The sequence below is a fragment of the Pezoporus flaviventris genome, unplaced genomic scaffold (assembly GCF_033815535.1).
Source record: "Pezoporus flaviventris isolate CSIRO_AGI_PZ_B2104156 unplaced genomic scaffold, CSIRO_AGI_Pfla_v1 ptg000007l, whole genome shotgun sequence".
Lineage (NCBI taxonomy): Eukaryota > Metazoa > Chordata > Aves > Psittaciformes > Psittacidae > Pezoporus > Pezoporus flaviventris.
The window spans coordinates 50,026,177-50,054,106 of NW_026892555.1; the positions used below are offsets into that span (position 1 = coordinate 50,026,177).

The following is a 27,930-nucleotide window of genomic DNA, read 5'->3' on the forward strand; positions in this document are numbered from 1 at the left end:
TACCTGTATTCCAATAGACAAGCATCTGTTTTTCTTGAAGTGGTCCTTCTTCCTATCTTCTACTGCAACGGTGGCAATGGTTGTGGTGGTGGTGACGGTGGCAGTGTTGTTCCCTACATGTTGGCTTGCAGGGCCGTGGATCTGTGCATTGGCAGCTTCAATAGCAGCTGTCAGAGCCTTCATACTGTCCAAGCTCTCTGTGGAGTTGCTAAGTCCAGACTGACTGATGATATCTCCCCTCTGTCCATGACCATCCATATATGCATCTTGGGCAGATTCTGTGCTGCTCTGGGCTGTGATAGAAATAAATGGTTTCGTGGTAGTTCTTGGTGGGACTGGAGGCGGTGTCTTCTTATAGGTGGTAATGCAGGATGACACTGGAAAAAAACATATGAGAGTTCTTGATTTATCAAGGCTGCCAGGAAAATGGATGCAGATAGGATTACAAAGCATCAGTGCGCATGGAAAGAGCAGATGTAAGAAGCACACTGTCAGCCACAGAACCCTCAAAAGCTCCAGTGTAAGGGCCATAAAAATACCTTGCTTATTGGTGTCCTCTGTTCCTATTAATGTGAGTGGCAGAATTGCCAGCAGAGGGAAAGAAATTATCTATTTGCCAATTTCTTCCTTAGTCTCTTTAGGATTGCTTTCTTCAGTATATTGTCTACTAAGTGTTCTAAGTCCCATGGGAAGAAGTTCTTGCATCAAAATGTTTGTTCTGCTATGGCTTCCAAATGAGATTCACAAGAATGATGAGTCTCTCACCACTTATCCTAGCTGAACTGTACTTCACACAGCCTTATTGCAATTGTTTTCTGTCTCTGCCCTGTCCTACTGTATTTACCAAGCTTATTTGGAATTTTAAACTACATTTCTCTGCTCAGAGATGGACCCTTAAACCTGTGTATTTCTTGCTATAAAACATCTCACTAGTTGCACAGACCTCAAATACTTTGAAATGCTCTGTAAGCCTCTGAAGATATTGAAAACAGCACTTTGCTACGCCTAAATTTCTCACCATAAATAGAAGATATCAGTTCTGGAGAAAAAATGCTTGATTTTATACACAGGGAGTTAGTGTAATGAGGTCAACGGCTAAAGCCTGTAAGTGAGTGGGACTACTTAAAAGAAAGAGTAAGTATAAATGCTTATAACAAGAAGCTTTAATAGAAGTTTATGAGAACTCCTCTTTTTCTATTTTGAAGGCCGTGCTCTCTTTTTAAGTGCTGGTATATGGATTTAGAAGCTTAGCTTGACATTCCCAGGTTAAAACCTATTGGCCTCTATACATATAATCACATGCAGAAAGCACTACATGGAGATAGAAACATCTTCCTTTAAGGGATAGTTGGCATCTTTGCGTTACTGAAGTCTTGGAATGCTTTCAAATGAGGAAAGAAAAGTCCATTAAGAACAAAAAAACAACCATGATACACTCTATTCTTTAAGAAAATAAATGCAGGCATGAACCTGTGCAAAGTTCAGACACAAACATGTTAACATAAATTCTTATTAACAGTAATCATATGGCAAGAAATGAATCATCAGATCATTTTAATTGGCAGACGTCTATGCCACCCACATAAAAGGTAACTCTGCTACAGCTGTTCTGCTTTCTGATGTACTGTACATGCTTGTTAAGCCAGAAGCCATTATGGAATTAATTTGACTAGCTCAGATCCATATGCCTCATCTCCAGATAGCTGTAGGAATAGTTACAATATAAAAGGTGTTTCCAGGGCATGAAATCACACAGGATTTTTTTTAGGGATTGTAGTGTAAGTTTCTGATAACATGTCTGAACCCATGTTAAACATGTTGAATGCTAAGGGAAAAAAAGTGTTTCACTAAGGCAGTGAGGGTTTTGAAACTATGATTCACTTCTGAAAAATCAAACAGAAACCACAGCACCTTTGAGAGGAGAGATGGCTAAAAATGAACTTGTCAAATTTTAACTGTGCGGAAGTGACTAGTGGATTAGGGGTTAAAGGTGTTTTTTAAAGTGCTTATGACAAGATCAATATCTGGAACTAACAGAAAGGATGACAAGTTTACAAAGGGGACTGTGAATTTTGTGCTGTTCTTTACTGGTTTTGATGGTGCCAAAAAGCATTCGGTGTGACTGCACATTTGGGTAAATCAGCTGCTGTTGCTGCAGAACAAGCATTTACTCTGGGACTTATAGAGAGTTGTGGAGGCTGCTGCTTGGGTGATGATATCCCAGAAACAGCCCAGGTGGTTCATGGTCTGGAGAATGTTCTCTGAGTGGTGGAAATGCAAACTGAAATTCACTGCTGAAAATTCAAAGCACATACACATGCATATATCTGGGTAATGCTTTGGGAAGCTGGTGCCAAACTTGTCTAATAGAGATTGGTGTGCAGTGTTACTTTGCAATTCAGCAAAGTATAAATTGCACCTTTTAGAATATGCTAGGCAAGGTCATTGTGGAATGGGGACAAGCCAGCTATTTCAGGACATCCCAGCAAGGCACATAAGTATCATTTTTCCTACATAGCAGATAGGGAAATGATAATGAAACACACTCAGAAAGTGCTCTTAGGTAGGAGACAGAGCATCAAAACCAAAATGCAAGCCTTAACAAGACTTGTCCACACATCACTGGTCATCCCCCACTAGAAAGGGAGTCAATAGCAACTGTCTATCAACTGTTACCATGCACTCTGGACGCAGCAGTACAAATACAGAAATGCCTGATTAAGATGTCTTTCATTCTGTTGGTAAATGTACTCAATGAGGAGTCTAATCCACACTGCAATGAAAGATGTTTGCACTCAGCTAATTAAATCTGAAGTTATTCTTAAGAGGGGGAGAGAATTGACAAGTCATATGGTGAAATTGTAAAGAGAAACGGCAAACGTTCTTTTAGCAAGTCAAAACAAATCCTCAGTTTCCTGGAGTCATGCAGCACATACTGTACAGCTCTGGAGAAGCAGAGTGTGCAAGTCATAAAAGAACCCCAGGCACTTCATTACTGGAAATGATGTAAGCTCCTGCCGCTCCTCTGCAGAAACGACAACAAAACAATGCTCAGGCCACCGTCGCTGTTGGAGGCAGCTGCGCTCTCAATGCTGTAGCTGGCTGAGCCCTCCAAACAGCTGAAGCACAATGATGGGAGGGATTTGGTGCATCAGTTTTTCTCTGGGTGCTTTCAAGAACCTGGCAACTTGCGACATGGCAACCTGAAGGATCTGCCCACCGTTCAAGTGGCTATGGTATTTTAAATGCCAAGCTGCTTGAAAAACAAAACAAGTACTCCCCAAGAAAAATGACAAAACCCTGGCGTTCTCCTTGTGCAGCCAAGAGAGCCTGAGTGTTCAGTCAGTGCTTGGGAAGAGCACTTCATGTGCTCTGTCCCTGTGGGCAAAGGGGAAGCTCATCCATCCAGCTCTCCTGCAGCAGAGATGGGCTGCCCAGCAGGACGACTCAGAGGGAGAAGATCACAAGATCACGGGACACATGAAAAAGATGGAGAAATCTTCACTTCACACACAAGGAACTTTCAAGGGGTTTTGCACATGAAAGTCGTTTTAATTCACATCAGGAAGTGAATTTAAACGGCTATATAAATTCCTTGATAAATATGTTCTTGGACATGGATCAAAGAGCGAAGTTCTGTACGGAAACTGATCTGACTGGAGAGTCAAGTCAAAGTAGTCTTGTTTTCCATTAAAATTGTTTAGACATGGAGTTTATCAGAAATATCTTTTTGAATAGCAAATGTGTGTATGAACCCCCAGTTTGTCACAATATAGACTAGCTTTTTGTAGCGCTTAGAGCACACATGCTGCTGGACCAAGTATGCATTCCTCTCCTAGGGCATATGCAAGGCTTAATCCAGAAACTAGTTCAGTCATGCACAAGAGTCTTCCGACTCCTAAAGCACCTTGAATTGGGCCCACCGTTTCCAGATGTATCAATCTACCAAGTAATGCTCTCCTTTTCCTTTTGATCTTTATCCTTCTTCTGTAGCCTGCCTTCTGGTTACAGTCTAATCCTAAAGACCTAGTGAAAAAGCACTTTCTCCAGATTGAGAATAAAAAAAAACCCAGTCATGGTGCTTGTCTTCCTAGCCAGTATTTCCAAACAACTAGCTCATGGGACAGGAATTTGGAACAGGGAGTGTCAACCACCCAGTTCAGAAGGAAGTCTAATGATAAAAAAAAAAATAATCCCAGATTGCATAATAATAAAGGCTTGAATTTGAACGTTTCATTGTAAGAGCACTTCAGTTGTTTAAACATGCTCACTAGGGATATGAGCCCTCAGGAGCAAACATCAGCATGCAAACACAAAGTTTTAGCTCAGTGAATGGGTGCTCAGGAGAACCCCAATGCAGATTAATGTTTGTGAAGAGATCAAATTCATGCACTACTTTGAACAGTTCAAGTGATGAGATATGTAAGCAATATCTTCCTAATTTGGCAGCCTCATATTAAATTGTTGACTTAGTTAACAAATACAGGAATAAATGAAAGTGCAAATGTAAACTTAATTTACATAATAGTGTTCCTCTTGAGAAAAAGGACAAATTCCACAGCTTGAAAGAAGCAGCAAAGGACAACTTGAGCACAAGTAAGATTTAAGATACAAGGCAGGAGTTCTTCTACTCCACACAGATATGCCTCAGTCTTCTGATTTACTGTCTATTAAACAGGTGTGTAAACAGCAGTGCCCTTGCATCTCACACAACTGCAACGCAAAGCACAGGTGTAGGCACATCCAAGCAGACCTGAGACTCACAGCTGCAGCTCCTGAACTCCCCACACAGAGGTGCAGTGCTTGATTTGGTTTGGTAGAGTTGTTATTCTCTTTACCATGCACTTCTTTCCTTACTTTATGGAGCTCCTGAGGAAAATTCAAATGAAAAAAGAGGCTTATAATAAGTGGAAGCAAGGACAGGTGGCCTGGGAAGAGTACAGGGATGTTGTGTGGGAAGCTAGGAACCAGGTTAGGAAAGCTAAGGCCCAGTTAGAATTAAACTTGGCTAGGGATGTTAAGGATAACAGGAAGAGATTGTACAGGTACATAGCAAATACAAAACGGAGAATGTAGGCCCCCTCAGAAAGCTCTCGGGAGAACTGGCTACACAGGATTTGGAGAAGGCTGAGGTTCTGAATGACTTCTTTGCCTCAGTCTTCACTGGCAAATGCTCTGACTGCACCACCCAAGTCTTGGAAGGCAGACGCGGGGACTGTGAGAATGAAGACCTTGGGCCCACTGTAGGAGAGGATCTGGTTCGAGACCATCTTAAAAATCTGAACGTGCACAAGTCCGTGGGTCCTGATGAGATCCATCTGTGGGTCCTGAAGGAGCTGGTGAATGAAGTTGCTAAGCCACTGGCCATCATATTTGAGAAATCATGGCAGTCAGGTGAAGTTCCCAACGACTGGAAAAAGGGAAATATAACCCCCATTTTCAAGAAGGGGAAAATGGATGACCCGGGGAATTACAGACCAGTCAGTCTCACCTCTGTGCCTGGCAAAATCTTGGAGCAGATTCTCCTGGAAGGCATGATAGGGCACATGAAAATCAACAAGGTGCTTGGTGACTAAGGGGAAATCCTGCCTGACCAATTTGGTGGCCTTCTATGATGGGGCTACAGAACTGATGGACAGGGGTAGAGCAGTTGTTGTCATCTACCTGGACTTGTGTAAAGCGTTGGACACTGTCCTTGTCTCTAAATTGGAGCGACATCAATTTGATGGATGGACCACTCAGTGGATAAAGAACTGGCTGGATGGCTGCACACAAAGAGTTGTCGTCAATGGCTCAAGGTCTGGCTGGAGACCAGTAACGAGTGGCGTCCCTCAGGGATCGGTGTTGGGACCAGTATTGTTCAATATCTTTGTTGCTGACATGGACAGTGGGATTGAGTGCGCCCTCAGCAAGTTTGCCGATGACACCAAGCTGTGTGGTTCAGTTGATAAGCTGGAGGGAAGGAATGCCATCCAGAGGGACCTCGACACGCTTGTGAGGTGGGCTGATGCCAACCTCATGAAGTTTAACCATGCAAGTGCAAGGTCCTACACATGGGTTGGAGCAATCCCAGGCACAGCTACAGGTTGGGCAGAGAAGAGATTCAGAGCAGCCCTGCGGAGGACTTGGGGGTGTTGGTTGATGAGAAAATGAACATGAGCCGGCTTCAGTGTGTGCTTGCAGCCCAGAAAGTCAACCGTATCCTGGGCTGCATCAAAAGGAGCGCGACCAGCAGGTCGAAGGAGGTGATCCTGCCCCTCTACTCTGCTCTTGTGAGACCTCACTTGGAGTATTGTGTGCAGTTCTGGTGTCCTCACCATAAGAAGGACACGGAACTGTTGGAACAAGTCCAGAGAAGGGCCACGAGGATGATCAGGGGACTGGAGCACCTCCTGTATGAAGATAGGCTGAGGAAGTTGGGGCTGCTCAGCCTGGAGAAGAGAAGGCTGCGTGGAGACCTCATAGCAGCCTTCCAGTATCTGAAGGGGGCCTATAGGGATGCTGGGGAGGGACTCTTCATTAGGGACTGTAGTGATAGGACAAAGGATAATGGGTTAAAACTTAAACAGGGGAAGTTTAGATTGGATGTAAGGAGGAAATTTTTTCCTGTTAGGGTGGTGAGGCACTGGAATGGGTTGCCCAGGGAAGGTGTGAATTCTCCATCCCTGGCAGTGTTCAAGACCAGGTTGGATGAGTCCTTCGGTGATACGGTTTAGTGTGAGGTGTCCTTACCCATGGCAGGGGGGTTGGAACTTGATGATCTTAAAGTCCTTTCCAACCCTAACTATTCTATGATTCTATCATTTGGGGGGGAATGTTTGGAAATAGGGTTTCAGATCCTGTATTGTTATTTATACATGCAAAAAACTGGTATGAAAGGAGAGCATGTGTTTTCCTAATAAAAACCTATTTTCATATAGCAGATGGCTTCTGAGGATGTAGAGATTTACTATTACAAAACTGAAATAAAGATTTTTATAAGAAGTTCTAAACTGCCCAAGGGAATAATACCACAGTGAGTTATGGATATCATTATCCCAAATGAGAACTACTGAAATCTATGTACTACACCATCAGGACTTCTGCCAACAGCATGATTTTTCCACACCCCCACCTCTGCCAAGCCATGTACCTTATCCGACAAAACCCTAAGCCACACTGCGTTAAGAAACAGGCATAACTGCTAACTAAAATCCTGCAGAAACCTACGCAGAGTACCTAAACTATCTTCACTGCACACAGTAGCACCACCAAGATTTAATATTCCATGCACTCTGAGGTCTAAAAGCTGGTCCTGGTGACCTTTTCATAAGTTTGGACATTTCTGTTTGCAAGTAGGGTGCCTCTAGCTGCCCAGATGGATACAGTAAAGGATTTCCTGAAAACTAGGAGAGAGGTGAGACTAAAAATGGTTCATCGTGCACCTCAGATGGACTGAGTTAGAAAATCTGCACGTGCAGAGTCAGTGGATGACAGGTGAATATTTCTCCAGCTGATGGAGACTGCTGATTCCAGTCAGAAGTTTAATTGCTATCCCAGGGAAGGTGAATTAGTGTACAGAGAACAGGTGAGATAGTCAAAGATTTCTGCTAGATGCAGTTTATGACTAGGATATCACCATAAATTTTGGATGCACAGACAAATTCAGTGCAAATGCAAGCAAATAACAGGCTTCCTATGAGAACTATTTCACTCCTTGTACTATATAGACATATCTGGACTTCTCTAAACATAAGAATTACCAGTACGTTTGCAGCACACAACTAAGCAATTCAACTCATTTAGCCTGAAAACCAAGACATCTATAGACAACTGTAACTCTGGAAAAAAGATTTCACATAAACTGAAAGTCATTACCCAAAGTGGATCCTTGCTAGGATGGTTTATAATACTTAACTACTGAAACCTGTGATCTTTACTGGTGTCAAGCAATTAGGACTTGGCTTTATCTTTCCTGAAGAGATAAAATAGGTAAGAATGGGACCATTTGCAAGCCCTAGACTTAATTCCAATTAATGCATATGAAATGCCTTAATGAGTGAAATTAATGCAAATGAAATACCTGAGTGAATAGTTGGAGGTGACAGCAGTAGCATTTGCTTCTGCCATTCGCTTGCCAGCAGCTGTCTCTATGGGGCTGAACTGCACTGTACCTGAGGATATGGTGCTTTACAGGTGGTTTGATCCTGTCCATTGGCCCATGGGACATGATGAAGCTATGTACCCACAGACAATATATGAATAACTGAAATTCAGTCGGGCTGAGTGTGAAGTCAGATGTGAGACTATTCTGGCCTTGCCCTTGAACTCTGGCTACCAACAAAACACCTGGATAAACACCACCAAGAACTGCAGGGATGAGGATGTGAATCTCTTCTGGGCAGATGCTCCCCAAGAGTCTGAAGGTTCAAACTTCTTTAGAACAGTCACGGTGGAAGGTATCTGATACAGAACATCAGCTTCTACGTTCAATGAAGCATGTGGGAGAAGAATGAAAAGAAGAAAATAACCAATACAGCAGTGTGGTCTTTTTTAGTTAGCAGGTGAATTATTTATCATGTCTTTTCATCTGTACAGCATTTTTTTTTTTCCTGAGAAAATCAGGGAAACAGTGGTTTATCTATAGATTAAACAAAATCTAGTGAACCATTCAAATGCTTTCTTCACTTAAATACTTCACTAAGTCCTTCACACTTCTGCCCCATTTTGGAGCAATCATGGATAACAGGAAACATTATAATTTCAGATAAAAAAAGGACACTTTAAAATACCATTTATTGTTCAGAATTTACATGTCTTAAAATCACCATAGTAAGAAATGGATGAGCTTTCTGAATATCAATACATGAATATTATAAAATACATTTATGGAAAACAGAGGAAACCTGGTAAAATATGGTAGTTTATCCTACTTAGACCAAAAATGTACAAGTAAATAAATGTAATAATATGCAGGTTGATGAAATTAGACCCTTTTCCTATCTATTTTACAGGAAGTAACTTCACTGGCACTTTAACACTTCTTTATGCGTTACTGCAGCACTCTCAAATTCCAAAATTTGCATCCTTTCCCCTCTGGCAATACCGTTAATAAAACAAAATGGGAATTTCTTTTTTTAATGTGGAGTTGTGCTAACCAAATAGGGACACATATATGTAAGCAGCTATTTAAGTAAAAACACAGTGCAAGATCCAATGCCTGGATTTTCAGAAACACAAGGGGTTGCAAGTATCAAGCCACCTTAGGCAGGAAGATGTATTTAAGCAATTTCAAATCCAAAATATATACTCCAAAAAGATACTTATTTTTTTGGCTACTAAGGAAAGGTTGAATTTAAAGACTTTGGCTACGAAGGTACATTGCAAATCCTTGGTGCTAATCACTTGAAAACCTCTTATTTACATTTCTGATCTCGATGTGGATTCTTGAAAACCTGAACTGTGAATACACAACCTAATTTCCAGACTATACCAGCAGCTCTTTCAACATGCCAAAAGTGAAGCCCACACTTGCCAATCTGTTTGGACCCATTACCGTAGGTGCTATTTCTCAAAATTATCATGTAACTGGTGCTGGACATATTAATATACTCTTGTGTGCATGGTTTGCCTTCAGTTACAGATGGAATATTTAATATCTGAGCAGCCAATACATAGGAGTCTTGAACCCTATCAAACCTGAAGATACATCATTGCAGATGTGGGGTCAGAACTAAGGCCACATGTTACTAAAGCTCTCCTGCAGCAAGTACCGTGGGTTGTGCCCTCCTTCATAGTTCATTAAGAACTGCATTTTGTCCTTCCTGAGCCTGTGCTGCCAATCTGTCATCCTCCCTCAGTGCTAATGGAGTTAAGTGATGATAGAGCAAGTTTGGCACTCAGTCATTTTAGGAGTTTGTCATGAATTTGATGGATAAACTGCAGGTGGAAATAGTGGAGCTTTTGTCACATAGCAGGTTGGGCTAGAGAATAATTAGGATTCTCCTCTTCTAAACCCGTGAATCCCAGAAATTAACCTGTGAACCTAGAGGAGACTTAAGCAAGCCAATTATCTCTGAGTAACCTGATCATCTAGCCTTTAAGTTAGCTAAGTATTAATGTAGTTGGACATCACTTTTTTCAACATTAATGCAAGCATTTTATTTTTAAGCTTTTCACCACAACCAGCTTTCAAAAGGAAATACTTGGCTGGGCTATTGACACTTCAAAGTGTGATTTCTGCATAAGAAAAACATAACTGTAAAAGTTGCTCCCTTTTCTTCAGTCTGGAAATGTACCTTTGTTTGCTGATGATGTTGGCAAGAAAACAAGTTTCTACTGGTTTTTACTCCCAGTGGTTTTCTGAATACTTAATAAACTTAAGGTAGGGTAAAGAGAATTCTGTATCATTGCACACATTGGCATCAAGCTGGTCCCACAGAATTTGATTAGTGATGCATTTAAATTGGTTTAGAAATCAATTAGTTTAAATTGCTGCAAACCCACCCCTGATGTGGACACATTTAGAAGTGCATAATGACTGATAAGGTCTTTTCTATAACTTAAATGAAAATGCATTCATAAACACATTCCATAAATGGAAATAAGAGTGATTCCCTCAAAGAGTTTATTCCAATTAACTGTATCAGTTCAGTGATTTTAAACTTACTTCCTTCTATGCCACGGTGTGCAAACAAGCTGTACATTGTTATCAGTTACATCCATTTGAATCCACTGCAAACTGTAGAGGTATAATTTAACCCAATGACAATTTCTGAAGATTAAGAGCCCTTTTTAATTTTCTGGGTCAAAATCAGTTCTCAGGGTTGCTCTTTTTGACTTAGTTTGTGCCGACATGATTTGGTTGCTTTTACATCTGTGATTTTTTAAAAGCTAAAATAAAACACGGAACACAGTGAGCAGCATTGTTACTAATGAACTTTTCAAAGCTGACCTGCACTGGAGAAGTCCTGTACTATGAGAAATGTACACATATACATATGTGACAGTTATATTCCTCCAGTCATCAGGGGACTGGTATACACAGCAAGTACTGAAATGTAGGTACCAGTTTTGCATGTTATTTAACCCTAAGGCTGTTCAGAAGCTTTTAAGCAATCAAGAAAGTCGTTGCTCTGACGTAGACCATTCAAATGTGTTTAACACAACCTATATGAGATAGAATTTCCTATTTTCAGTACAGTAGCCACCTACTGTGCTAATCAAACTTCTTCATGATACTGATGAGTACAGGCTGTGTTTCCTCACATCAGAAAGCACTTTGTCACCTGATCCAGTAAAGGACTCAACTCACTCTTTTTAAATTCTTAAAAGAAAGTACATACTCAAGCTTTTTTGCTCAGTCCCCAGTGGCATCAAGGCTTTACTGCTTTCATATCATCTCGAAAGTCTATCTTTCAATTTATTTTGAGAATTTTATTTTATGCTACTTGATATCTCAGATTATATTAAATAGTTTGGCTAAGAGTTAAAAGTTATTCAAATGACATCTATGATGAAGGGCTGCTGTGTTTTAATCAGATATATGTTGGGAAGAAACTGTACAAATGCCAAAGACAAGAAAATAAAAGCCAACACAAACTTACTTAAAAAAGAATGTGATTGTTAAAAACAACATGAACAACTTCTTAGCTGCTACAAATTGCTATGAAGCACCACAAGAATTGATTTATATCATTTTACTATCAGTTTCAGTGTAGTTCCCTATAATTCAAATGAGTACAACCACACACTGAATTATTCTCATATATAATTATTAATAAACATAAATGTACAAAGCCATCATTCCGGAAGGAAAGTATCATATGGGTATTGAGCAAGAACAGGGAAGTTCAGTTGGGAAAGTACTGACTTGTTTTTAAGCAGCCAGTACTGCATTTATCAGTACACTTATCGCTTTTGGGCTGTTCTAGTCCAAGCAGGAATCTCTAAAACAAGCAAGTTATGCTCTTGTATTTCCTAAGAAAACAAACCCAAACCAAAACCAAAAGCAAGGGCTGCTTGCAGCAGGAAGAAGGAAGGGAATAAGGAAAATTATGACTAAATCCATGCTCCAGGCTGTCACCTGAGAGAGAGAATTACAGCCCCACTTAAAAGTTCTGCCTCCCCGCATAAGGTTATCAGATGACCTGTTAAAAGTCACCTGTCAGGGCAGATCCACTAGTGCTGTGGGGGAAAATCAAGTCCCCTCTCAAATGGGGGAAATGGAGACAAAGGGTTTACACAAGAAATTATACTTCTCTTTGGCCTGAAACCAGGTAAAACTGCAAAACTGACCCAAGCTTGAGAACATTATCATTTTTCAAAACCGAGAGAAAGTGGAGTTGTTTGGTGAATGAGGCATATGAAAAATGTGAATGAAATATGTTTTGAGGTATTAAAATCTACACCAAAATCCTATTTCTATCTTCCCATTTAACATTCAAATGAACAAGTTACATCCTTGCTCAGTGACATGTTTGATGTTGCTGTGAGTGACCTTATTCCTTTATCTATTTGCTTGTTATTATGACAAAAGTCCTACTTAATAATTCAACACATCAGCTGAAGATACTGGCTTGGCGTGAGAAATTCCTAATGATCATCCCGAGTGTCCTGAGCACAAAAAATACTGACATCTCATTTACTGTCACCATAGTGTACACGTAAGAACATTTCAACAAATCGGAGCACAGAAGTCACTTCTTGCTGGGAGTCCTCAACTAGCAAGAGAACATCAACAATTCCCAGAAGACATTTAGGCAAAGAAAGATGGTAGCCCTGGTACACATGAAAGAGGACAGACCAGTCATGTTACTTTTAAGCAAGATTTGAATGAAAGACATTCTCATTTCTTTTCATATTTTTCTCCATTTATTAAAGAAATGCCTGTAAGACAGGCCTTGAAGAAATTCAGATTCACAGTTTGTAGGAGACTTTAGACACAAACTCCCATGACTTCCTTGGGGACATCAGCTGCATAGATGATAGTCTGAAAGCTTATTTTTATTTTTAATTTTTATTTTTGTTTGTTTGTTTATTTTGTTTCTATTTTACTTAAAATAACCCAGTTCACTAGAGGTAGAAATTTTAAATCTTGCCAACAACATCATGAAACCTGATGGCTGAATTCATGTCATATCATTCCAGTAGCAAAAATCGAAGTTTTATTTCCACAAGGACAAGAAGTATTGTCACAGTAAAGATCCAACTTTTCTTTCCCAAAGTATTTATTTTCCACTAATCTCTTTAGCCAGAGATTTTGGAATAAATGCTCATGGTCTCAGCCTGGGATAAACCTCCCTTTTCTCTAACCCCTAGACAGCAAGATAATATTAGCATTTCTCAGTTTTGCATATTATAAAAATGAACGTTACGTTTTGTACTGGCTTAGTTAAAAGATAAATCCAGACCTTTGTGCTGGCTAGAGTCAAAAGGTAGACCTAGGACATCTAGTTACTACATAAGAAGAGAAAGCAAACACACCCAAAGGAATTTTGACACTTCAAAGTATCAGACTTTTTGAATCCCTAGAATATAGAAATGCTTTATGAAGATCATGTGGCCAATACAAACTTTGCCAATGCCAGCAAAGTGAATCCTACAGATCTGTACAATTTTACATGCACATGGAAATACTCCACACCTCCTTGTGCATGAGTTGCAGGAAAGATCAGGTTTTTAACCAAAGCTCCAATATTTCAGTTTTCTCCTACCTTTTTTTGCCCCAGCCTGAAACTTCCTCTTCTTAGTCACCCCTCTAATAAGACCTTTTCCTATTCCTCCTCCAAACTTGGTGTTTTTTTGGAACAAAAATTTGTCTCTGAGACTTCACTGGCTCATGCTGAATCATAAGTCTAACCCAAACCTCTAACCGAAGATGATCCCATGGGCAAACAAGATGTGAAAGAAAGGGGAAGAATCAAGTCTGGATCTTCTTGTCCAAATCAAACAGTTATAAATAAATAAATAGATAAATAGATAAACAAATAAATAGATAAATAAACACACTAATACAAAGTACTGTGAATGTTTGTCAAAAAGGATGCTCAGCAGAGCAACCCACAACCCAGTTCAATTTAGGCTGTTGAGTCTGGCTCTGCTTTGCTTGAAAACCTCCTTTATATGACCTTGATTTCTGTTTGCACAGATGTCTGAAGAATTTCCGTCTTAATACCAGCACCTTTATCTGCCTGGTTAACATGGCTGAGACTATGTGGTTATTCATGATTTGTTATTGTCATCAGATTATGGAGTTTGAGCAGTATCACTCTCAAATGTCAATCACCCAGCACAAAAAGCTAATAATTAAAATGGACAGGTGATGAATAATCCACAAACCATTTATGCTTTTCATAAATTGTCTGTTAACAAATGATAAACAAATTCACATGTAATCATGAGGACTGTTTGCAAACAACTTGGGAACTAGGGAAAATTATAGATTCAAGATTAAAATCAGTTCCAGTGAGGAAGTAAGTCAGCTGTTGTTACCAGTGATATTAATATTGTTTATTTTTTATCACAGAGGATCTAAGAGGATATACAGACTGTGCATAGCTGTGGGTCACAGCAGCACCATTCATGGTTGCACTGCACTGAGCTGAGAGGATGGTTTGAAGCTAGTTGGATGTTTTCCAGAAGAGCTATTACTCTGGGGTAATTATACATTTTGGAAGTGGTTTAAACTGAATCACTACACCCCCACTTTTTATTTGGGATTAAGGGTATCCAGATGAAGAGTTATTCTGGAATAACCACAGTACTTTTGGAGAACTTCCAGGGTTAGGGAGACTTTCTGCAGAGAGGAGTGCAGCACACTGAGCCAGCAGTCTCCTCCCATGACATTTGTTTTCTTCAGACTCTGTCAAAGTCCTGGCAGTTCTGATTCCCTTCAACTTTTAAAGACTAAAAAGGGCAATATTCAAGGTACTTTGCCGGACTTGGGTGAAGAAAACAGCAAGAAAGCATGTGAATGAACTCTCCTCTACGTAAGATTTCTCAAGGCAGAGACTTCCCTACCTGCAGAATGATTAGAAAAAAAGTGAACTATTAGAACTCGGTAATTTCAAAGGCAGCTTGTTACATCCACAATGTCATTCCTTTGCACATGAAATCGCTGTTTTATCCATGTACACCAGGAGTGAAATCTACTCATAAAATAAAAAGGAACTTTCTTAAGTTTTCCTGAATTTAATGCATCATACTGTGGATGAATCATATTTTCCATTCAGTTGACTTTTCTATACATGTCTTGAATGTGCTATGTATTAATAGCCAAGTAGGTCACCACAGCAGTTTTACTTGAGTTTGGGAACCTGCTGATTTGACCTGTTTATCAAGAGAAAAGTGTAATCTCAACAGGACAAGATTGTTTCATATTTTTCCTCCCTGTTTTCCTCTTGTGAGCAATTTCTTTTTAACTCCCTAGAGCCAAGTAAAAGGTCACTGGCCTAAAGGACTTTTTTTCCCCTTCTTCTTTTCTAACATCTGTATGTAATTCAAGAAAAAAAAGAAAAAAAGGAACAGTTCTCTTTATATAAAAGCTTAAATTGTAAAACTGGAAAAAGCATACACTTAGTGTTCTTTATATATGTCTGTGTGGAACCTCTTTGTGTATGTCTTAAGCACATGCAATAGAATTTAGAGTCTTAAAATGGAAAATAAATATCTATATTTATGAACAAACCTATGATGATAATGGGAAAAGTGCAAAACCTGTCATGACAGAAGTGAGAAGACAGTCATTTCTTACCTCACCATGTTCACACAACAGAATGGACCTGAGCATGTTTGAGTCCTTCAGGATGGAAGTCTCTGTGCTCTCCTATTTAAGTTAGCATTACAGCCAAAGAGCTTTCAGTTTTTAAAATTTCCTAAGCTACTTTGAAATGTTCCAGAGCTTTGTTTTCCTAATTTCCACTGGTACAAGTTAAAAGTAAGATCATTGTATTAGCCTCACTAAGGAGAACTGAGCCAATGGTACTTCTCCTCCCCCCTAAATTATACGTTGTCAAAACAAAAATTGTGCTAAAAAGGCTGCGTTTCACATTCTTCAGACTGCTGCATGCCACTTGGTCAAGAACTGAGCTTCTTGTGACCTTCCACAGCCTGCCATGTGTGAAATTCCTCCTATGTGACAATTTTAACATCAGTTGCATTGTTAACACACGCTCCTGTCTGCACAATGTTTGTTTTGCACTTTGCCAGATGAGGCATATCCAAGATGAATTATTACTGTGCATGTGCAATTTTCTAAAAAAAAAAACAATAGGCATTACTATTCTTGGAAATGCATTTGGAAAATCTTACTTTACATTGTATAATACACATTAGGGTGACAGGCAGGCAAGGAGCTGGAAGTGTATGTGAAGTTAGAAAGAGGAGTCCATGAGTATAACAAATACCTGTGTGTATGTACTTGCCTGAACACACAAATAGAGCCACCCATGCACACACATACAAAACTACATTCATCTTGAACTCTGTCTTAGAGTTTTGCTTTTGTTCTCATCTTATATGATGCAACAAATTTCAAGGCATGTTTTTCTCCTGAGCTTTGACTTGTATCTTTGGTTTCTTTCAGGATATTCATTTTGGATAGCATTTTTAGCTTCTTCAGCATCTGACACTGGGAGGGATTATTTGGTCTATACACAGCTTCCACACAATACATGTTAAGTCCCAAAGTATCTTGTAACACTAACCATTCTGACTAAAACCACAAACCACCCGCAACCTAAATGAAAACACATAGATCTTGCAGGAAAAACATGCTAAAAACTATAATCTACTGGAAGAGACCAGAAGAGCTTCAAGGGCTCAACCAGTGTCACGGGCCTCCCTAGATGAGGGTGAAGCTTCCTAGGTGATCCTTACCTACAGGTAAACTACATTATTTGATACCACAGATTGGAGTTAAGAGGTTGGTGTCCCCAGCATTAATTGGTTTGGATCCAAATGGAACTTGGTTCCCCACCAGTTCTTTACAGAACACCCTTTGAAGAGATACTCAGAAATTGTTTTTCTGTAAATAGTTTTCTTCAGCTTTAAGGTAAGTATATGTGCATGTGCATGTATTTGTATAAAGGTGTTACTGGGACACAGAGGGAATTATAGTTAATAGCACCAGATGTCCCATGGCTTTGTGTCAAAGACAAAAAACTTGCAGCTTGGTTGCTCACACAACCTGCTTGCTGTGGGCTAAAAAAATTCTGCTTATGAGCAAAATAATACACATTATTTCACTGCTCATTCTAGCACCAGGCCTATAATTACTGCATTCTCGACTATCTTCCACATTCCCCTTGAGCTGTGAATTACAAGCTTTCAGCATATTGGATACTAGTACTGTGGCATGATTAGATTACCATTTCCACAGGTTGCCAAAGCAGAAGAATAGCTCATCTAACTATGAATAGGTTCATTTACTTGAAGAGAATTTTCTTTACCTTTCAGACTAATCATCTGTGCCTAACACAAGGTAAAAAGAACAGAAAATTTTTGCAGGTTAGCTTCTTTCATAAAATAAAATTTAACCCCTAGTTTTCATATCCCAGCATTTCAAGGTATGCAGATTTGGGCGTTTTGTCTGGCTGCTCAGAAGAGAGGTGTTGTTTGCAGAATGCAGATACAGACCTGTTTTCTATTGTAGACTGAATGCATTAGTCACTAAGGATGCTAGCGCAGTAATGGAAAGTAGCCATTTTGTGTTCATTTTAGTGCACAGCCTTGGAGAGGAACAACACACATATCCCTGTCACTTTTGATGTACTATTGAATAGAATGCAAAGATTAAAAGTATTTTATTAGTTGTTTATGTGTTAAAAAGGTAATATGCACAGAGTAAACATTTCCCTTTGGAAACGTAACAGGTTTCAATTTGAAATAAGAACCAGCATTTGGGGATATTTGTTGTTTGCAGACTATTTATAGTGTGAACATTGAACTGTGTGTGTTCAGAAATACTCACTATGCTGTAATTCCAGCGCTACCAAGCACCCATAAACCCAGCCTAATGGGCAGCTTCTCTCAGCTTCACAGCTCTCTCGTGCTGACAGAACTGCAGGCAAAGCAGGCAGGTGAGTCCACTCTCCTGTCCATTCAAGTATATAGGTAATAGAGCACATGCAAATGCTTGGCTTTTTTATGTGGAAGCTGATACACCGCACATGGCGAAGCAGGTCAGAAGCAGCCCCAGTGGCTTGCTGGCTTCACTTGTCCAATGATGATGGAAATCTGGTTTTGCTCAAATGTATTCACCCTTTGCTCTACACAATGGCATAAAGAAGGCAGCCCCACATGTTGCCATTTGCAACTTACAAAAGGTTTTTGGTTGGTGCGAAAGCTGACTGACTCAGAACGTGGGAGAAGTCTGTAAAAAGTCACAGGTCCTTCCACTGGTGAGCAGCCTTTGTGGCCCATCCCTTATGTCTGTAAATCAAGTTCCTGACACACATTTGTGGCCCATCCCTTATGTCTGTAAATCAAGTTCCTGACACACATTTGTGGCCTGCTGGGCACTGTTATCGCCTGTGTTTTAACTCGCTGGTTTATGATTTTATTATTTCAATAAGGTCTCCAGACCATTTGCAAACCAGCTACAGCACCTGGCAGCTCACACCATTTGGGAAACATTGCCTTATGATACTCCTCTGCAGTAATTATATTAAAAGCTTCTTAAAAAGGCAAATATAAACAACTTTGGAGATATTCAAGGAGAACCACAGATTTTTTCTTGACATGCATCATTATGTAGTAAAAGAACATTCCGTGAAACACAAGGATATTTATTATTCAAGAGATTACACCCTGCTACAGCTTAAGCTAGTCTGGACAAAAAAGGACAGCACTTGTTAATGACGGTTTGCAAATTACATCCAGAGAAAGAATACCTGCCTTTCCAGTTTTTGTTAGCCTGCATGTGGCCACATGAGTACCGCCCACAGAAACACTACTCTCTTCTCTGTTGCTCACACACAAACACGCATGTCATTCTCCTGACTTTGTCATGATTTCATTAATGATTTTCCGTTCAAACAAGCATCTAGGCAAACAAAAACCTGCCACCTATAGGAAATGCCCTTTACCTTGAAAGGTCCGTGTCTATTTCTCCATAGGACAAACATTCACTGTGTTTTCTGCTGTGGCTGCTTTCCAAGCTTTCCACACCTACCTCAGCCCTGCCTCACATTGCATCTTTTTGGATGCTCTTCCCAAGTCTCGCTGCTTCTCACAAACCAGTGTGATTACAGCTGAATTTCTCTCTCTTTACAGACTCCCAGGACATTGTATTTCTGCTCGGTAGTTCAAAGCATCATGCCTATAGTTCATAGCATGGCCTATAGTGCATCTGCTATTTTGCTTTCTAGGACAATGCAGTAAATGTTACATTCTTTGTACAGAAGGATAAAATTCCTGTGTAAGTGCCTGCTCACTACACAGTGCATGCACAAAATGTCTCAAGTTTTCCAGCATGCTGTTTATGCCCTGTTGAGTGAGGCACTGTCTTTCTGTAAATTCCAGTTATGACCTGACTCCTGTACGCTGGGTAATTTCAACCTGGCCATTTTCAGTTCCCTGCTGTGAAGGAAATCCAGAGCAAATACAAAGCACACTCACAATCCACTTAGCAAGCATTTCCAGAAAACAAAAAGAAGAAAAATACAGAAGAACCTGCATAAGTGGCTATAAATGCCTAAAAAACACAGGCACTCTGGGAAAGTAACTTACCCTACCTTCCTTACAACTACTGTGTTTGAAGGTGATGAACTGCCCTTTAGCAGTGTTTGCCCCCCTCCCTGTACTGAATAGCAGGCCCAGATGACTAATTTTGGATGGCTAATTAGGCAACAGGAATCCCAATGCTAAACAATTCCAGCACTTTGCTTCACAAGGTTGCCCCTAATTGTATTTAGTCCATTTTCTCCATTTTCATTAAGCTCCAAGATGAAAATCTGGAGACAAAGAGACACTATTCTAGCTGCAGAGTTTATCTGTCTCAGACACGGTGCTTGCAAATGTGGAGAAGGGCTCCACTTTGCTGTTTGTGTAGTGCTGTGCAATGGAAATCGGCAGTTTGTAGACAGCTTTCAAAGATCAGCAAGAGCAAACACTCCTTTCTTTCCTCTCTGATTTCCTCCTAGTTAACAACAGATATTGACCTTATAGAATCACTGTAGCACACTGTGAATCATGTATGAAATGCAATTTCCTCATCTGTTGTGAACAAGTTTAGCTGTGCTGTTTGTAGTACCTATTGTCAGAGGGCTCACAGTTTCTTCAGAGACACAGCTAAGGCAACCTAACTCACCCAAAATAAGCTGTTAATTTTCAGTTAAAAAGATTTCCCTTTTAATTTCTAAAATCCTCCCAGCAAGCAACATGTCATAACTCCTGTCCCACTTCCTAACACAGTCTAAAATCTTTTAAAAGTCCGTGTTTTATTCTGCCAAGGGTTCAATATGTGCTTAAAGGTAAAATGTAATAAGGACAGAACAGAACATTTCAGTTGGGAGAGTCCTACAAACAATCATCTAGTACAACTGCCTGACTACTTCAGGGCTGACCAAAAGTAAAAGCATCTTATTTAATCAGACAAGAGGAAAGGGCCTCAAGCTGCACCACGGGAGTTTCAGACTGGATATTGGGAAAAATTTCCTCACTGAAAGGACAGGCTGCCCAGAGCAGTGGTGGAATCACTCTCCCTGGAAGTGTCCAAAACCAGTGTAGATGAGTCCCTTAGTGACATGGTTTAGTGGTGGACTCAGCAGTACTAGATTAACAGTTGGACTTGATCTTGAAGGTCTCTTCCAACCTAGTTGAGCCTATGATTATTCAGGGCACTGTCCAAATGCCTCTTAAACACTGACAGGCTTGGGGCATCAGCCACCTCCCTAGGAAGCCGGTTTAAAAAACATCCAAGGGAGATTCAGAAGTAAGGGCAAATGCCTTACTAGCAAGCCTAGGGTCATGAAATCAACAACTGCTATAGAGTACCTATTCTTTTTCCCATCAAGCAAAACTTACTTCAGTAAACATCTCCCAGATTGCATCAGAAGAGTGATCTCATATAACAAGTCCCATACAGAGAAAACCTAACTTGTGCTCAGCACATTTCTTGTGCCTTCTTATTCAATCATCAGAGACCTTCTGTGAGCTTTATTCATGTGACTAGTCTCAGGGATTAAAGTGGAATTTGAACTATCTTAGTATGGCTCTGGAAGTTTTGCAGCCCACAAGTAGATCAGAAAGAATCAGCTGATTTCTCAGAGTTTCAAAAGATGTATTCTTAAAATCCTAATCAGAACATTTCTCTGTAGTTGGGTTATTAAGAATTTGAAACCTGAGCACATCTTTATGGCATTATTCATTTTTCCTTCCTTTTGTTGCGTTCAGTTGTAAAGCTTCCAATCAGTGTTTTTCCCGCATCCAACTTTTATTATCATCCTAGAAACAAAATATCTTTTAACATTTAACATTTTAACACTTACTAACAATATATAAAAGCCACAGAAGATGACTGAATTACTGGAGTAATTACAAGGAAATTTCAACTAGTTTTTTTTTCTCTTTCCCCTTGTGAAGCCCCACTAACAATGCATAGTGTGTATGTTAACAATGTGTACAACGTGTAATGGGGTAGGAGTCTAGCAGAAGCCCCCTAGCAACACAGAAACAGCATCTAGCAGCACTGCTGTTTTTCTGAGACTAAGATTTATTTTGGGACGTACAAACTACACTCACACTTGGGCTACTGATATAAGTAGAGTCAGAAAATGTAAGCAAGCTACCTTTAACTGGTGACCGCATGAGTAAATCAAATGGATGCTCAAGTGCAGCAAGTAGATTTGCATTAACATTTCATTCTGCTGATACAAGGGCTGTCCTGTAAGCTGCACCCAAATGCAAGCAGAGTTGTTTTGGAATGTTTACTTCTAAAAATGAATCATAAAATGTGTTATTTTAAATGCACAAAATCCTAATTTCCTTATGGGCATGTATAATTTGCACTCAGGGAAACTGTAGGAGCCTTCTTTTCTCCTGCTGTCAAGTAATTAAAAGTGAAACTGTTCAACTATTTGCATGCAATTAATTTGCTGTTCCCTCACTTATAATGCTATGTCCTGTTATACATTACACATCCAAGGACTGTGTACTTTATACACATAATTGCATTTGATCCTGTGGTGGAAATAAATGTTATAAGCCAGCCAAACTTCTCCTAACCACGTGTATATCTGATGTCTCCCTGAAGCTCTCTGATGGTTAATTCCCTTCACATCTCCTGCACAAGAGGTACTGTTCCCAGTGCCCTTGTGAGGTTACAGCCTGCTCCCACCCCACATGACTAAATCAAAGCATTCCAAAAAACCAGAGGGACGGTCAAGTCTCTGGAATTTCAAAGCAAACATTTTCTGTATGTCTGGTGCTTCAACCGCTGCCAAGTCATTTCTCCTGTTAATCATGTGTTTTGTTTAGCACACCAGCACAGCTCCTGACTCCCATTTCCCTGACAGAGCAGAGGCTTTGATTCTGGCCTGATACACACCTGGATAAATTCTTGAAGGCCAACAGAACAACGCAGGTATAAATTGGAAAGAAACAGATCCAGAACTGTTTTTGTGTACTTGGATATCATGTAGTAAGGTGGCAAAACATGCATATTGAAATGTACATGTCGTAAATATACATGTCGTATATTTACATGTCGTAAAACATAGTTCAGCCTGTTCAAGAGCGCACATCCACAGGGAACAACAGCCACACCAACACACCTGCAGGTGCTCTGCTGGGAATGGGAGGTCACCGTGGCAAGACAGTAGGCATCTTGTGATGGATAACACACCTATTTTAACTGAGGACAGCTCAAATATGGATTTTTCAAGCCTGCCCAAAGAATGCTAGAGCTCTAGGAGGATGGCAGGCCTATATAACGTGACTTAAATCAACATTTAACTTACAAACAGCAAAGTCTCTGAAAAGCATTGCCCTGTATGTTGGGTGATCTAATATGGGACTGTGCTACACCATAATGCAGAGCTGCTAGCTTGTTACACTCCACTGACTCAAGGCCATGCTGGCTGGAACAGAAAGATCCAAAGCTGCAAGGGTTAAACAGTGTGGTTTGTTCAGCCCTGCCTAAGGGTGAGCTTCGTGGGAGCTGTTATCTATGAAGAGTAGTAAACACTGATCATAGCCAGTGTCAGATGCTTCTGAATCAATTGCACACTCTCCTGGGCCACTTGTGAGTTGGCATTAAACTGTAAAGGACATAGGGTGGAGATGCATCAACAGAGTTCCCCTTCCAGGTGTGGCAATACAGTCTCCCTCTGTGGACAACTGTTGGCATCTAGAGATAGCTAGCAAGTGCTGGTAGCTCTAGATGTGCCTGGTCTGCGTCGATTTCCAAGGCAATGGCTCTATGGCACATCCCTTGCCTTCCTGGGAGAAGGAGCCATCTACCACTCCCCTGGGTCAGCCCAGATTAACAGCAGCCATTTATTCTCTGCTGCTCCTGCCCCAGACAGAGCCTTTCAGTTAAGAGTCCCTTTCTGTTAACGGATATAAACCTAACAAGCTTCCATACTAATCAATGCAAATTTTTATCTAAATACGGAATCTGCACGACAGGATTGAGAAGCAGAAGAAGAGAAGAAAGGAAGTAAAACAAGCAGATCCAGACCAAATACTGGGCTCCACTCACCACAAAACCTAAGGACAGGTATAATTCTTCCAGTTTTACTCATATGAGAAAGAGAAGCTCACTCTCCCACACACTGCTCCCTCACTCTTTTTGTTTCTCATACTAACACTCTCAAAGATTTGTGTCTTTACACAGTCATCCTTGCTCAAAATTTATTTAAACTGCAGTAGGATAATGCCCCTGGCTCTGGGGGAGCCTGTTGCCTGAGGGATTCCTAGGGATGTCACTTCTATCTTATGAAATTGAGAGTAGCTAAATTGCCGAAGGACTGACTAAAGATACAGTTCTTTCCTTGTAGTAGAAAACCCCTTTTACTAGCAACTGTTTTAAAGGAATCCTATAACATAATACGTACGCCTCTGTATTTTATTTTCTATCAGCTGAAATGCTGAATTTCTGAATATTGTGATCCGCGTGTCTGATTTGAAATTTGGACCTTAGCCTGTACTTTTTTACTACCCTCGACCTTAGACATCCCATTTGGCACCATTTGAGCTAATTTCCCCACACCCATTTCATTTTTTCACTCTCTTTGCATGTACATGTGGCTTTTAATCGCATGCAAAAGCTTATAAGAACACAGACAACCCTGCAGTAAACATAAAGAGGGAAGTGCTTGATTCCTTTGGTTTTTCTCTCTGCCCTGAGCTGTGTCCTACAGTCTTACTGCTTTAAAGAATAACTCCCAAAATACTTTTCAGGAACTTTGTTAATCTGGTATTACTTATGGTCCTAATATTTCAAGGAAGACCTTGAATGACATTAGCCAACAGGCAGTGTGTAGATATGGACATAGTTATTTCTGAGGTAAAGACCTTGAGATGAATGTGCATATGGTTTACATTTGTTTTTTAAGAGAAGTCCCTAATGAAGCACATTCCCTATCCCACAAGGCATAATAGTCTGCAATGGTGGAGATGAAGTCTTCCCATTAATAATTAAAGCCTTTGTTGCTACCACAGTGGTGAGCATTAGGCAATTACCTTTAGTCTTTAGAACTATTTGTTCAGATAGGTTTGTAAATAAATCCCTCCCTTCATGGATCTGTCATATTAAAAATAAAGACTAAAAACAGCAAGCTACCTCCTGTTCCAGAAGATGCCAAGGACTTCTGCAAGTGTAACGCTTTCTGCACCAACCACTGTATGCATTTTGTCTGCATTTTGTTCACAATCTTCTATCTTTTATCAATAAGCAATAAGCAGAAAGCAAAACCACTACTTTTACTAATTTCAAAATTAGTAACAGAACATTTCTGAGGAAGTATATAGATTCTGAGCCAATGCAAGTTGTTGTTAAGGTCACTGCTGTCAAATACATGGAGCACTCAGGATCCCTTCTGTGCTTGGCAAGTGTAGTTTGTGTGTCTCAGGGCTTATGTTGTACCGCTAACACAACCTTTCCAACAGCCACCTGCAAAACTCAGTGTTGTGACCTCATATATGAGGGACCCAGATAAAAGAGGCAGAGCTCAGGCACAGGTATTTTTGGGATGCTCTTCCTACTGCCATGAAAGGGGGTATGATGGGCAGGACTTGACTGCTCCTAGCCAGGAATCTTCAACAAACAGGGCTATTGGCCCGCTGATGCTGTTTCTTCCTTCAGTGGCAGCATCCCTAGCAAGTCTTGCTTCCCAGGACCCCAGGCAAGCTGGGGCTCACAAGCTTCCATGCAAATGCTTGGCACACATACAATTTAGACTCTCACCTTGTCTCAACACCTGCCTTCCACTTCCACACCGAAGTCCAGCTATGAGAGCTGGAAGTTTGAAGGTGTGCTGTTTTCTTGCCACAGGTTTTCAAACATCAGTAACATATTTGAGGTGCTGCCACTTTTTCCTTCCGTTCTGCTTGCTGTTCAAAACACATTTTTGTGCTAAGGAAGAATGAGGATGGCTTTACATTTTGGAATGAAGGCTGTGACTGTGCCAGTGAAACTATATTAAGAAGCCTGGGCTATATAGCCAATTATGGATGTAGCCATTCCTTTTCCTACTCACAAAGCTTGCAAAAAGTTATTTGGTAATTTTTGTTATGCAGAGTCATTCTATGACACCTCTTATGGATCTAGGTCAGGTTTTAGCACTTGTTTATAAACAACTCACTTCAACTGTATCTTAGCATATTCAGTGTTTATGGTATGTGGCTGAGCCATTTTCATCACACCTGACTGTTACTGTTCTCTGTTAATGGAAACTTTAGTAAAGGGCAGAAAGACTGGTAAAAATGCCAGCAAAACCAATTCAAGTATCTGAAAAATGAAACGTGCTCTTTGAACTTTCCATGAAAAATACCTGGAAAGAGCAAAGGATACTGTTCAAAGAGACTTTACATTACTTTCCAGACAAAAATTACATAAGGCAGTTGGGGTTAAAAGTCCTTATTGCCGGGTCAGAATTAAAACCATGGAATGCTGTAGTACCTATTCCTGCACCAAACATTATACAAGGTGAAATTCAACAGCAAAGTTAAATATAAAATAAATCCAACAAGATTGTAGAAGGGCACCATAACCCTGTCCCTGCAGTGACCCATGTAATAGCTCTATGCTGGTGCTTGTGATGACATGTCAGCAATCCTGCATTAAATGTACTTTAAAGGCACATTAGCTTCTCCTCTTCTTTGTGCTTCCAGAGGCTTCCTTCACTCCTTTATGAACACATTTCAGTGCCTTCTGCCCTCCCCTCCTTACCCCCGGGTTAGCTGCAAACAGTGTTAACGTTGTTCTTTCCTGACCTTCCTCCTCAGCAGACTGCTGCAGTGAGGAAAGTATTTTGAGACACCAGCTCATTTTTTTTTCTCCTCTGTTTTTAGCAGAAATTCCTTCACAGCAGCATGTTCAAAACAGCTGCCGTGTGTGAGTGCTTTTGCAGCCACATTTGCTTTAATTCTGGCAAACAGCTAACATTGTCTTTGTGAAACATGGAGGTAAAAGAGGCACATGTGGGTCTGGAGCAGCAGGGGCAGGCACAGAAATGAGTAAAGACACAAGGAGCAGATTTGTGCACCAGGTAATACTATCTGGGGCTAGGGGAATTGGATTTTCTTGATGAACTGGAGGATGGGCAGATATGGGGGGATATTTAAATATCATGTTTCACACTTGTGAAGTTACATGTTAGATAGCTTTTAATATAGGCCTTTGTCATTTGATTTTAATTAGCTCTGCCAGAAAACTAGACCTAAAATTGTAAGTTTTGAAGACCTTAAAACCAACAGTTGCTCCACAGATGTTGTGGGTAGGCAGAGAGAGCTCATCTGTATGAAAAAAACACAAACTTGTTCTGAGGCCACAATTACAGCCTCCAAGATTGAGGGCTGCCACAGGTGAGGACAATTTTTCCATGAGAATTTTTCCAGGTGAGGACAATTTTTCCAGAGCAGGTGAAGCTGGTTTTCCCCTGGATTATGTCTTTCCCACTTCAGCCCCTGCTCTCTCCATCTCCCCTTTGCCAATTGCCCTGTTGCTTCACCTATTTTTGGTATCTGGCTCACACGCCTTGGGAGCTGCCAGGCTTGCCATGCAAACCTGAGTTTCCTGGCTTTCCTACCCCGCCACTGATGTTCACAAAACCCAGCAGAACGTAAGCAATCCTAAGCACTGCTCCTTATTTAAATTTAGTCGAAATGGAACAACAGGTTAAAAAATTATTCAAGGTGGCATGGGTTATTTGTCTCTGCTCACCTGCAGGCAGAGGAAGTTGTTTCTTTTGAAAGGAAGAACTTTATTCAGTAGTAGCCAATTCATAATTTTGCTGTGAGATGACGATGTGAAGCCTGAAACATCTGGAGGTAGCACTGTGTCATTAACGCTGCTTATGACAGAAATATTGGACATAGGCAGCTCTGGAAGTACTCGCTTCTCATGAACTGTTATCCCTGAACTCCTGAACTGTCTTTGCTTGTGCATTGTCAGAAAATCATTCCTATTCAGGCAGTAAGTTTTGTAATGGCAGTCAGGACACACACTTTTTCATTCATGAGAATACAAGGATATATTCCTGCAAAACTCACTGCTAGGAGCTACCTTGAGGAACTGCGTCAGTCACCTGAGGCTTACATTTTAATAAACATTAGCAACTACCACCATTCGGATCTTGCAGTGAAATGTGGCTAATTACACATGTTGGATGTAGGACTTTCACTAAAATCTATCAGTTCACGTTACGTGCAAACCACAATGAAAAAAAGCTGTATTCCATTTGTATGTGTATCTAGGTTCTCTGTGCAGGTACTTTTCATTTACAC

At 40.4% G+C, this 27,930-nt stretch overlaps 1 protein-coding gene across 7 annotated transcripts in view; it reads right to left on the bottom strand.

Moving 5' to 3' along the window:
• DLGAP1 (DLG associated protein 1) overlaps positions 1-27,930 on the bottom strand; it is a 407,231-nt gene that overhangs the window by 29,966 nt on the left and 349,335 nt on the right. For all 7 annotated transcript variants that reach the window (XM_061448756.1, XM_061448758.1, XM_061448757.1 and 4 more), the window contains one exon: positions 4-377. In XM_061448756.1, the coding sequence (XP_061304740.1) occupies positions 4-377 (374 nt within the window). The remainder of the gene's footprint in view (positions 1-3; positions 378-27,930) is intronic.